The 13655-nt window shown below is 33.4% G+C and overlaps 1 protein-coding gene across 1 annotated transcript in view; it reads left to right on the forward strand.

Annotated features, from left to right (window-relative positions):
* Positions 1-13655, forward strand: part of Zdbf2 (zinc finger DBF-type containing 2) — a 42441-nt gene that overhangs the window by 7204 nt on the left and 21582 nt on the right. The window contains 3 exon segments of the mRNA XM_077803378.1: positions 673-773; positions 12797-12871; positions 12873-12899. Coding sequence (XP_077659504.1) covers positions 714-773; positions 12797-12871; positions 12873-12899 — 162 coding nt within the window. The 5' untranslated portion in view covers positions 673-713.

Here is a 13655-nt window from a genome sequence, read left to right on the forward strand (position 1 = left end):
TTGGTAAATTATTCTCTGTCTCTGTTATAAACTGAGCAGAAACTGTCATATGGTATCTTTTCTCTCATGACAGAGAATTAGCATTACTATATATGATATTAAGAGTTCAAATAATCTGAAACTTTGTATAGAAACATGGTAGGAAAATTAATGAGCTCCTTAAGATTATAGAAGTACACTCACTATAGTAATACCTTAGAAGTAATTTGCTTACACATTACGTACTGTATTCTTCAATGAATCAGTTTCTAATAATTCTTGTAAATTAGCAGAAAATTCATAAGAAATTCAGTCATTTAAATCTTCAAATATTGACAACAAACTGCTCTTTAAGAAGATGCTATATTTTCAGATCCACTGCAGGATCACAAAGTGACTCAGTAGATCGTGGCTGCTTTGCATATTTTCTTAACTACTAATAGAAATATGAGTGAATTTCTCAGTCAGTTTCTTCATAGTAGTAAGGAATTATAGTGATTTTAAAAAAATTTATAGTTATTGATGGACAACAACATGCCTTTATTTTGTTTTTTTTTTTAAATTTTTATGTGGTGCTAAGGATTGAATTTAGTGCCTCATGCATGCTACGCAAGCAGTATGCCAAGGAGCTACAGCTCCAGCCCCTTATGGTGATTTTTTTTGCCACCTTTCTTCTTCCTTTTTTTCCTCCAGCTTTGAGTATTCAAGAACAATAGCCATTTTGGTTATTCAACATGCAGAGGAAACAAGGATATTGCAGCTATTGCCGTGTGCAGTATCCTAACCTGGAACAGGTGAGAGGTTCCTACCAATATGATAATACCTATAAGGAACTTAAATGTGACTTTCTGTTCTTTTACATTTTACTAAATACATTTATTCATTCATTGAGCAGATTATGTTGAGAATCTACTAGTTAGTTGGCTGACACTGTTTAAGATTCTAGGGATATGACCAAGAACAAAACCAAGTTTCTTTTTTTCATGGAGCTTAAATTCTAGCACAGTAAAACAGAAAATAGTCATGTAAATTTAGCATGTAAATTTAATATGTCAGAATGTGATAATTTTTTTTAGGAAAATAGGGGCAGGAGTACTATTTTAGGTGGAGCAGCCAGGTAAGGCCTTTTTAAGAAAGTAACATTTGAATTGAGATTTTAATGAGGTTTACTGATATATATAAAGAACAAAGACAGGGAAGAGTGTTTGTCACGCTAACCAAAAGCCAAGAGGCTATTGTGACTGCAGTAGAGATGGTTAAATACATGTTGAAAATAAATCAAAGAAGTAGATTCTGTAAAGACCTTGCAGGTTAAGGTAAGGACTTTGAATTTCAGGACAGACAGAAGAGGTAAATCATCTAACTTATATTATAAAGAATCATTCTGACTACTATTAGGGAGAAGAGTTGGTATGGCATTTCTTTTAAATTTATTGTTTTATTGCAATATAATTCTCACACCATAAACTTAACCCCTTTAAAATGTGTAATTCAGAGATCTTTAGTACATGCATCAAGTGCATATACTAATGCCATAGTGTCGTAATTCTAGAACATTTTCATCACCCTAAAAGGAAACCCTATACTCATTAATCAATTACTCTCTATTCCCTTCTACCCCTAACCCTTGGTGACAACTAATCTGTTTTCTGTTTCAATAAATTTGACTATTCTGGATATTTTGTATAAATGGAATCATATACCATGTGACCTTTTGTGTCTGATGTTTTCACTTAGTGTAAAATTTTCAAGTTTGATCTGTGTCATAGCAAGTAGTACTATCTCTCTTTTTCATGACTGAATATTATTCTCTTATAAAGATAATACTACATTTTGTTTATTCATTCAATAATTGATGAATGTTTAGATTTTTAAAATTTTTTTTGGCTACCATGAATATATCTGCTATTTACTTTTGTGTATAAGATTTTGTGTGGACATGTTTTCACTTCCCTTTATGTGTGTGTGTGTGTCTGCGTGTTTGTACATTTATAGCAGTGTTATTGTTGAGTCATATGGTGTGTTAAGTTTTTTTGAGGAACTGCCTCACTATTTTCCAAAGTAGATGTACTGTTTTATGTAAGTTACTGCTAGCAGTGTATGAGGGTTTCAGTTATTCCTCATCCTTTCCAGCACTTATTATCTTTTAAAAATTATAACCATTTTTACTGGATGCAAAGTGATATCTCATTGTGGCTTTGATTGGCATTTCCCTAATGTCACTAAGCATCTTTTCATGTGCCAGTTATGTATCTTCTTTGGATGAATGCCTGTTCAAATCCTATGTCTATTTTTTAATTGGGTGTCATTTAATTGTTATGTGGTAAGTCTTTAAGTATTCTGGGCACTAGACCCTTATGAGATATATGATTTACAAATACTTGCCTGATAGTATGCTTCAGTGCACAAAGATTTTTAATTTTGCTATCATTGAATTTAACCTTTTTTTTTTTTTTTTTTGGTGTTGGTCCTGGGGATTGAACCCAGGGCCTTGTGCATGCAAGGAAGTGCTCTGCCATTGAACTGTATCCCCAACCCTGTTCCTTGTGTTCTTGATGTCAGAGAAATTGCCTAGTCCAAGATCATGAGGATTTATGCTTTTATTTCCCTCCAAGAGTTTTATAATTACTCTTACAGTTAGATGTTTGGTCCATTTTGAGTTAATTTTTGTATGTGACATGAGATAGGGGCTCCAGTTTCATTCTTTTGCATGTGATATCCAGTAATCCCAGCATAATTTGTTAAAAATATCCTTTTCTCATTGAATTGTCTTTATATCTCTGTTGAAAATTAGTAGACCATAGGTATAAGAGCTTATTTCTATACTTTCAAGTTTATTCTACTGGTCTATATATTTACTCTAATGCCAGTACCACAGTCTTTTAAAAAATATATTTTTAAGTTTTAATTGATACATAGTAATTGTACATATTTATGAGGTACAGCATAACATTACAATGTGTAATGGTGAGATTATGATAATTGGTATATTCATAAAAATAAGACATTTATCATTTCTTCGTTCAGAATCCTGTTATTTTTTAGATTTTTTTTAGTTGTAGATGGACACAATATCTTTTTTTAAAAAAAATTTTAGTTGTAGTTGGACACAATACCTTTATTTTATTTATTTTTATGTGGTGCTGAGGATCGAACCCAGTGCCTTACGCCTGCAAGGCAGGTGCTCTACCACTGAGCTACAGCTCCAGTTCCCTCTCTACTATTTTAAAATGTACACCTAATAGTGGTTAACCATAGTTATTACTATAATAATGGTAACTATTATTCTAGTCTCTATAACAAGATCAGCTTTTGAACTCCCACACATGAAAGCATGCAGTCTTTGTCTTTGTCTTTGTCTTACTTCATTTAACATAAGGTCCTCCAGTTCATTTGTCACTACAAATGACAAGGTTTCATTTTTTATTATGGCTTAATAATATTCCATTGTATTTATATGTACCACCTTTTCTTCTATCGGTTCATCAATGGACTATTTGGTTGATTCCATTTCTTGGCTGTTGTACATAGTGCTGCAGGAAACATGGGAATGCAGTTGTCTCTTCAACATACTGATTTTATTTTCTTTGGATATATATCCAGTAGTAGGATTACTTGGTCATATGACAGTTCTGTTTCTAGTTTTCTGAGGAAACTCTACAGTTTTCCACAATGGATTTTCATTCCAACCAATAGTATATGAGAATTACCCTTTCTCTACAGCATTTGTTATTTTTTGTCTTTTTGATAATAGTCTTTCTTACTGGAGTAAGAAAGTAATGTTGTAATGTTGAGCATTTTTTCACGCACTTGACCACCATTTGTGTATCTTCTTTTGAAAATGTCCCATTTAGGTAATTTGTTTATTATTAAACCAAATTTTTGCTATTGAGTTGAGTCCTTTATGTTTTCTGGAAATTAATTCCTTATTAGGCAAATAGTTTGTAAATATTTTCTTCCAGTTTGTAGGTTGTTTCTTCACTCTATTGATTATTTCCTCTCTCGTGCAGAAGTGTTTTATTTATTTTTTATTAATGTTAATAAAATTTGACAGTTTTTGCTTTTGTTGCGTGTGCTTTGGGGATCATATTAAAAAAATTTTGCCCAGACCCAATGTTTTGAAGCTTTTCCCTTATGTTTTCTCCTAGTAGTTTTATATTTTTGGAGTCTTACACTGAAGTCTTTGGTTTGTATTGAGTTGATTTTTGAATATGGTAAGAGAGAAGTCCAGTTTTATTTTCCTAAATATGGATATTTAGTTTTTCTAGCACTATTTACCGAAGAGGCTTTCCATTTTCCTGCATATGTTCTTGCTACCTTTTTTGAAAATCAGTTGGTTATAAATACATAGATTTATTCTTGTAATTTCTGTTTTGTGCCTTTGGGATATGTCTTTTTTTGTTCTAGTACCATACCATTTGTTTACCATAGATTTGTGGTATGATTTGAAGTTAGGTATTATAATGCCCTACCTTTGTTCTTTTTGCTCAGGATTGCTTTGGCTATTCAGGGTCTTTTGTGGTTTTCATATGAATTTTATGATTTTTTTTCTATTTCTGTGAAGAATATCATTGACCTGGGTACAGTGGTATATGCCTGTAATCTCAGCAGCTCAGGAGGTTAAAGCAGGAGGGATACTGAGTTCAAAGCCAGCCTCACCAACTTAGCGAGGCTCTAAGCAAACTCAGTGAGACCCTGTCTCTAAATAAAATACAAAAAAGAGCTGGAGAGGGGCTGGGGTTATGGCTCAGCGGTACAGTCCTTGCCTGGCACGTGTGAGGCTCTGGGTTCGAGTCTCAGCACCACATAAAAATAACTAAAATAAAGGTATTGTGTCCAACTACAACTAAAAAATATTTATTTTTTAAAAAAGGGCTGGAGATATGGTTTAATGGTTCATGCCCCTGAGTTCAATTCCCAGAACCAAAAAAAAAAAAAAGAGAAAACAATATCATTTATATTCTGATAGAATTGTATTGAATCTGTAGGATTGGATAGTATGGACATTTTAACATTAGTTCTTCTAATCCGTGAACAGGGAATGTCTTTCCATTTTTGCATCCTCTTCAATTTTGGTCTTTTGTGTTTCATAATTTTCATTGTATAGTCATTAGCTTCTTTGGTTAAATTTATTCCAAGGTATTATTATTTTTTTATAGCTATTTTTAGTGGTATTTATTTCTTGGCAATTTTGTAATTGATGTATAAAAAACTACTTTTTAATGTTGATTTTGTATCCTACCACCTTATTAAATTTACTTATCAGTTCCAACAATATTTTGGGAGAGTCTTTAGGTTTTACCTATATAAAATTACATAGTCTGCAAACTGATAATTTGATCTCTTTTCCTCTTTGAATGCCCTTTATTTTTTTTTTAATCTTATTTCCTTGGCTAAGACTTCCAATATTGTCTATCAAATAAGAGTGGTTAAATAGACATCCTTGATCATGGAGGAAATGGATTTCAGCTTTTTTTTTATTTAGTAGGTTATAGGCTATGAGTTTCTCATGTATAGCCCTTGCCATACTTCAGTACCTAATTTTTTGAGAATTTTTATCATGAAGAGACATTGAATTTTATCAAATGCCTTTTCTGCATGTATTAAAATAATCATAACAGTTGTCATTCATCATTCTATTGATGTGTTTGATGTATTATGTTCAGCACTTTGTATATATTCAGCCATCCTTACATCCTTGGATAAATCCCACTCGATCTTGGTGTATAATCATTTTTGTGTGTTGTTGGATTAATTTATTCATATATATATATATATATATATATATATTTTTTTTTTTTTTTAGAATTTTAACATCTGTGCTCATCAGGGATATGGGTTAGACATTTTCCTTAATTTTTTTTTTTTGTGTTCTTATCTGGTTCTGGTGTCAGCATAATGCCTTATAAAATGAGTTTGGAAGATTTCCCTTCCTTTCAATACTTTGGAATAGTTTGAGAGGTAGCATTAGTTCTTTAAAGATTTGGTAAAATTCATGGGTGAATCCATCTGGTCCTGAACTTTTCTTTCTTTGTACACTTTTTATTACTGTTTCAATCTTGTTATTGGTTTGTTGAGGTTTTCTGTCTTCATAGTCCAATTTCAGTAGGTTGTAATTTTCTAGAAACACATTTCTTTTAGGTTTTCCAACTTTTTGGAATGTCATTGTTCATAATAGCTCCTAATGACCTTTGTATCCCTCTACTATCAGTTGTAATGTCTCTTTTTTCATCCCTGATTTTATTTGGGTCTTCTCTTTTCCCTTTTCTGGAGATTGAATACAGGGCCTTGTGTATGCTAAGCACATGTTCTTCCACTGATCTACACTCCCAGCACCCTTTTTCTCTGTTAGTCTAGTTAATGATTTGTCAATTCTGTCATTTCTAAAAAAACAACTCTTTATGTGATTTTCATTTACATATATTTTTGTTCTCTATTTCATTTTATTTCTGCTCTGATTTTTGTTATTTGTTTCCTCCAATTTTAATGGGTTTTGGTTTTTTCTTTTGTAGTTCCTTGAATTGCATGATTAAATTTGTTTATTTAAAATAATTTTCTTTTGCTATAAACTTCCCTCTTAGTACTTTATTTGCAGTAGTCCATAGGTTCTGATGGGTTGTTTCAATTTTCATTAGTTTCAAGACATTTTACCCCTGCCCCCTTGCCCCACCCCTTTTTTTGAGATAGGAGTCTTGCTGTGTTGTCTAGGCTTGTCTCAGTTCTTGGGCACAGGTGATCCTCCTACCTTAGCCCCTCAGGTGCTAAGAAAACAGACATGTACCACCACCCCTGTCCCTAAATTACCCTTTTGAATTCTTCACTGACCCATTGTTTAAGAGCACATTGTTTAGTTTTCATGTATTTGTACAGTTTCTTTTATATATATGTGTATGTATATATATACATATACATATATATATATATATATATATATATATATATATATTGTGTGTATATACACACACACACACACACACACACTTTTTTTAGTTGTCAGTGGACCTTTATTTTTTATTTATTTATATGTGGTGCTGAGAATTTAACCCAGTGCCTCACACATGCTAGGCAAGTTACTTTTGTTTATTATTAGTTTTATTCCAGTCTGGTCAGAGAAGACACATGTGCTGATTTTGATTCCTTATATACATTGTTGAGACTCATTTCATAGCCTAACATATTAGAAAATGTTCAAACATATAGGTTTGATTCTCTTTATTGTATATCTGCGCTACTGCTTTGTATTTTCATGCTGGTAGTTATCCTTTTGCTTCTAGTACAGCAATCCTTTAAACATATCTTACAGAGCTGATCTGATGGTGGTGAGTTCCCTCAGTTTTTGTCCTGAAAAGTCTGTGTCACTTTTATTTCTGATAAAATACCAGCTGTGCTGGGTATATTATTCTTGATTGGCAGTTTTCTTCTTACAACTTTGAATGTATGTATTTTTATGTCTGCTTTTAATTTTTCCCCATTTTTATTGGTTCTTTTTAGAACCAGTACATTTTTTTTACATTGGGATTCATTTTGACATAATTATAAAGGCATGGAATATAACTTGCTGTAATTCAGTCCCAAATATTTCCCTTTTCCTGTTCCTCCTCCATCCTCCTGTTCTCTTTCCTCTCCTATTGATCTTTCTGCTATTTACTTTTAGGGTTTTTTTTTAAAACATAGTCTATTGTGGTGAGAGTCACTGTGGTATATTCATATATGCACATTGGAAAGATAGGTTAGATTGATTTTGAATATATTATTCCTTTCTCTCTTGGCCTGTAAGGTGTCTGCTGGTAGGTCTACTTGTTAGTCTAGTAGGGATCCTCTTCTGTATGACTTGATGCTTTTCTCTTGCTGTTTTTAGAATTTATTTCTCTTTCACTTTTGACAGTTTGATTATGACTCAAGAGAGTGTGTTGGTTATCTAGTTATTACTGAGGATAAAACGACTTACCAAAAGGAAAAATTTATTTTGGCTCATAGTTTTGAAGGTTTCGGTTCAGACTTGGTTAACCTTGCTTTTGAGCTTGTGGCTCCTCTTGTGAATTGTGAAAGGGGTTTTACAATTCCTTTGAGGGCTTTTGCTTTTGCTTTTAGTGTAGGAATACCTTCCAATGACTTAGAACTTCCTAATAGGCCCCATCTTTCCATTTTTCCTCCTTTTTTTTTTTCCTTTTTTTTTTGTGCCCGGTATCAAACCTAGGACATTGAACATACAAGTGCTCTACTATTGAGCTATATCCCCATTCCAGTTTCTACAACTTCTAATAGCTCCAAGTAGAGGACCAATCCTTTAACACATAGGCCTTTGGGAGATATTCCAGGTCCAAACTGTTACAGAGAGAACCTTTTATGGTAGAATCTATTGGAGCTCCTTTGAGCTTCCTGAACCTGAATGTGCATATCTTTCTTATGATTTGGAAAAATTCAGCAGTTATTTTACTGAATAGGTTTATTTTTTTAAAATTCCCTTTATTGGGCTGGGGTTGTGGCTCAGTGGTAGAGCACTCACTTAACAAGTGTGAGGTGCTGGGTTCAATCCTCAGTACCATATAAAAATAAATAAGTAAAATAAAGATATTGTGTCCAACTACAACTAAAAATTTGTTTAAAAAAATTCCTTTTGGACTGGGGTATATCTCAGTTGGTAGAGTGCTTGTCTAGCATGTATGTATAAGGCCCTGGGTTCAAACCCCAGCACCCCCCCCCCACCCAAAAAAAAGGAAAAAAATTCCCTTTATTTTTCTAGTTTTTAAAAGAATACCCATAAATGCAAAGGTTTCTTTGCTTAATCATTTCCCCTGAGTCTTATTAATAGACTTTGACCATTCTTTTTAAATTTTTCTCTCAGTACTAGAAATTGAACCTAGGGCCTTTCTATAGTTAGGCAAGTGCTTTACCACTGAAGTGTACATCCTTAGCCCACAAAAGACCTGTATTTAAGCTCAGAAATTATTCTGCTTGATCCAATTTGCTATTAAGAGCTTCAATTGTAGTTTGTCTTTGATTTATTGAGTTCTTCAGCTCCAGCATTACTATTGAACATTGATTCTGTTTTGTGACCTCTTTTTGGTGAATTTATCATTCATATTATAAATTGTCTTAAGTTCATTAAATTATCTGCATTTTCTTGTATCTCATTGAGTTTCCTTAAAATCTTTATTTTGAATTCTTTTTCAGACAGTTTGTTGGTTTTCTTTTCTTTGAGATTTGTTGCTGAAGAGTTATTAAGTTGCTTTTGAAGCATCATGTAACCTTGTTTTTTTATGCTTCTTGTGTTACTACATGGATATTTGTGCATACAACAAATCAGTTGTGTATACTACTTTTACAGGGTGACTTTCATAGTAAACAACTCTCCTGTTGATGTGTCCTCAGTTATTGAATTAGATAAAATACATTGGTTTTGGTTCCAGGTTAGTGTGTTAGCATAGTGCCCATGTGATTTTTTCACCTATAATCAGTTTTGGTGTTGCCTGAGGATATATTGGTGGCCTAGATTCAGGGGTCATAGGGTTGCAGCTTTCTTAGGCATGGTGAGTTTGCTGGCAACTCTGGGTGTAGTACTTCTGGCTCCTAATGAGTGTGTCCATAGGTGTGATTTGCATAGGGGTTGGGCCATTTTGGTGGGCCTTGGCAGATGAGGCACAGTGGTGTAGCAGTGGAGGCAAAGGTCCCATCATTTTCTAAGAGCTGGGTTGGGGTGGGCTTCCTTTGGTGGGCCTAGGTGAATCTGGTGCTGTGTGCCTGGTAGTGGGTTAGAGTGTCAGTGTGTGAAGGCTGTGTGGGGACTGGTCTGCACTGGAGGAGGGCTCCTGTCAGTGTTCAAGGGTTGTGAAGGTGACTTTGCACACCTTTCAGTGGCTAATCTGCTCATATGGGGCTGTCCACTTGCTTCCTTGGGCTGAGGGTGAATGGGTGGGGTCCTGAGTCTTTGCATCTGAGTCTTGAGTCAAACAGCTTTGTTCCATCATATGCTCCCTGCCATAATTTGCTGCCTTTACACAGGCCCAGAAGCAACCCAATCAATCTAGGACTGAAAACTCTAAAATTGTGAGCCAAAGCAAACCTTTCCTCTTTGTAAGTTGATTATCTCAGATGTTTTGTTGCAGTAATGAAAAGTTGACTAACACACTCTCTCTGTAAGGCTATCATGAGTCTTTGTGGTCTGTGACATCTTTGCAACATCTCCACTCTGCTATGAAGCTGTGCTTCAAACACTATAGTGAAATGGTTATTGCATTTTCTTTTTGGTCTTGAGTGTGTTTGTGTGTGTGCTCAAGCACGCACATGTATGTGGAGGAAAATGTGCCAGGCACAGCTAGTTAGCCATCTTGCAGACATCACTCCTGCAGTCTTGTGTACTATAATTTTGTATTAAGTTTTGAAATCCAGAAGTTTGAGCCATCTAACTTTGTTATTTTCTTTCAAGATTGTTTTTGTTCCATATGCATTTTAGGGTTACCTCTTCAATTTCTTCAGCAAGGCAGCTGTATTCTGATAGGGATTTTGTTGAATCTGTAAACTGGGGGAGTATTCATAAGTCTTCCAAATCATGTACAGGGAGTGTATATTTGCATTTATATGCAACTTTTTAAAAATCTTACAGTAGTGTTTTGTGATTTTTAAATGTATAAGTCTTATAATGTTTATGTTAAATTTATTCCTAAGTATTTTATTCTTTTCAATGCTATTGTAAATGAAATTATTTTCTTAATTCATTTTGGATTGTTCATTGCTAATATACAGAGTGATATAATAGCTTTAAAAAATTTTTTTTAATTGTTGATGGACACAATACCTTTATTTTATTTATTTATTTTTATATGGTGCTAAGGATCAAACCCAGTGCTTCACACATGCCAAGCAAGTGCTCTACCACTGAGCTACAACCCCAGCACTATAATAGCTTTTTTTTAAAAAAATATTTTTTACATGTTTATAAACCTTTATTCTATTCACGTATTTATATGTGGTGCTGAGAATTCAACCCAGCACCTCACACATGCTAGACAAGTGCTTTACCACTGAGCCACAACTCCAGCCCTATAATAGCTTTTTAAAATATTGATTTTGTATTATGCAATGTTGCTGAACTTATTTTTTAGCTTTAATAATTTTTTAATAGATTCTTTAGGATTTTTTAATATGTAAGATCATATCATCTTCAAATAGTTTTGCTACTTCTTTTCCAGCCTGGAAACCATTTATTTATTTTGAAAGGATGTAGGCTTTGTCAAATCCTTACGTGCACCTATTAGAAATTATGTATTTTTCACTTAGCCAATTAATATAGCATATTACTCTATTAGCTCAGGCTGCCATAATAAAATACCGGAGACTAGGTGGCTTAAATAGCAGAAATTAATTTCTTAATTGGCTAGGAAGTCAAGATTTAGGTGTTAGTTTTTGGTGAAGGCTCTCTTCCTAGGTTGTGGATGGCCGCTTTCTTACTGTATTATCACTTGGCAGAGGGAAGGATGATCTCTCTCTCTCTCTTCTCAGAAGGTCACTGATCCTATCAGATTAGGAACCCATCCTTATAATTTCATTTAGCCTTAATTATTTCCTAATAGCCTTGTTTCCAAATATAGTCACATTAGGGGCTAGAACTTCAACATATGAATTTTGGGTAGATACCGTTAAGTCTCTATAGTAATTGCATTAATTGATTTTCTGATATTAAACTAATCTCATTTTCCTGTAATAAATTGTACTTGGTTGTGGTGTTATTATCCTTTTTGTGTGTTGTTGGATTTGGTTTGCTACTAATCTGTTGAGGATTTTTGTGTTTGCATTCATAAGGTCCAACATTTATTATGAATGCAGATGTAAAAATCTCAACAGGGTTGTTGATAGTGTTCTTTTCTGTGATGTCTTTGTGTGATTTTTTTGTATGAGGTTAATAGCAACCTCCCAGAATGAATTGAGTAGTGTTCCCTTTTTTTTTTTTTGTTGGAAGAATTTATAAAGTATTGTATATGGGGATTTTGAGATAAGTATTCTTGGAAATAGTAGCTACAGTTTTCTGACTAAGGTTGTTAACTTAGAACTGAGCCTCAAGTTTTTCTTTAGGGTCTGAGCAATAGAATTGCATCATAAAGTGGTCATATAATGACATTCCGGGTCTGCTAATGCTAAATGGTTACACCTTAGATGATAAGTTTATAATATACAAAAATTTGGCTGTGTGGTGGCATTTGTTTTGTTTAATTATCAAATAGTAATCATTTAATTTCCTACTAAGAAAAAAATTTCATTATTGTGGATTTGAACCCCTCTGCCCTTTTAAAAAGAAATGATTTTTAATGCTCATCATAAATATGAGGAGGCAGAAAATAAACCTCAAAGTTCTCTTTAGTATTTCTCTCATGATTGATAAAATTATATCATTACTTTAGTGGAAGATTGTTTTTTGAATCTTTGACAGTGGTATACCTTAATTCTTTAACTACAGGTTCTATTCAATAAGAATTTAGTGCAATTTTTTAACCTAATGTTTAAAATAATATTTTTCATTCATTTGGATACTCTTGCACTAAATTGACTTCAAAAAGATTCTGTTGACAACAGTCAGGGTAATTTGTATAAATTGTGAAAGCTTGGAAAAATATATGTTTCAAGGCTTTGGAAAACTAATAAGGCAGTGAAGAAATATGGGGCCTAAATCTAGTGGAGTATTCCATAGAAACAATGGAAGCCAAAAGAAAGAAAACAACTGCCAACCTAGAATTCTCTACTCAATAAGTATATCTTTTAAAAAGTAAGGTGAAATAAAAAATATTTTCAGGAAACAAAAATTAAGGGAATTTGTCACCAGCAGACCCTCACTAAAGGAAAAACTAAAAGGAGTTCTTCAGGCAGAAGGAAAATGATTCCAGATGGAAGCTCAGAGATAACAGGAAGTAATGAAGAGCAATGGAAAGGTAAATATGTAGGCAATCTAAATGAATAATGTTTTGTGGGATTAACAACAATGCCATATAGGTTGGGAGGGCAGTAAATGGAGTTAATTTCTAAGGATCTTATATTGTTCGTGAAGAAATAATTTTAGACTATGATAGGTCAGGGTTGTTTGTTTTAATTTGTTACTGTGAATAGACTATGACCATCAAATTAACAGAAAGGGAAAAATTGGACTAATAAACTACAGTCCAAAAGAAGGCAAGAAAGAAGAGAAAAAATATTTATAGTATAGACACAAATAATAAAAATACTTAGAATTTAAGGTGTCGGGACTAAGCTCAGTGGCAGAGCAAGTACATGCAAGTGCAAGGCTCTGGGTTTGATCATTGGCATTGGAGTAAGGGGGAAGTAGGAAGAAAAAAAAGAGAGAGAGAGAGAAAAGGAAAAAATAAGGCAAAAGAAAAGGATTCAAATCAAAGTATATCCAAGTAATATATCTTAAGTGAAAATGGATTTAATGCTTGAAATAAAACTATATTCAGGGTCTCGGGATATAGCCCAGTGGTAGAATGCTTGCCTAGCATGTATGAGGCCCTGGGTTTGATCCCTCCAGCATTATGAAAAGAAAAGAAAAAAAATTTATATTCAAGATTTTATCAGAGGTCCGAAGAAATAAGGAAAGCAAAAGATACCAAAAATGATAAAGATTGGATAAGAAGAAGTAAAGCTATTATTTAGATGCAACATAACTGTGGATATAAAAAATCCAAAAGGTA

Source organism: Urocitellus parryii, chromosome 1 (genome assembly GCF_045843805.1).
Source record: "Urocitellus parryii isolate mUroPar1 chromosome 1, mUroPar1.hap1, whole genome shotgun sequence".
Taxonomy (NCBI): Eukaryota; Metazoa; Chordata; class Mammalia; order Rodentia; family Sciuridae; genus Urocitellus; species Urocitellus parryii.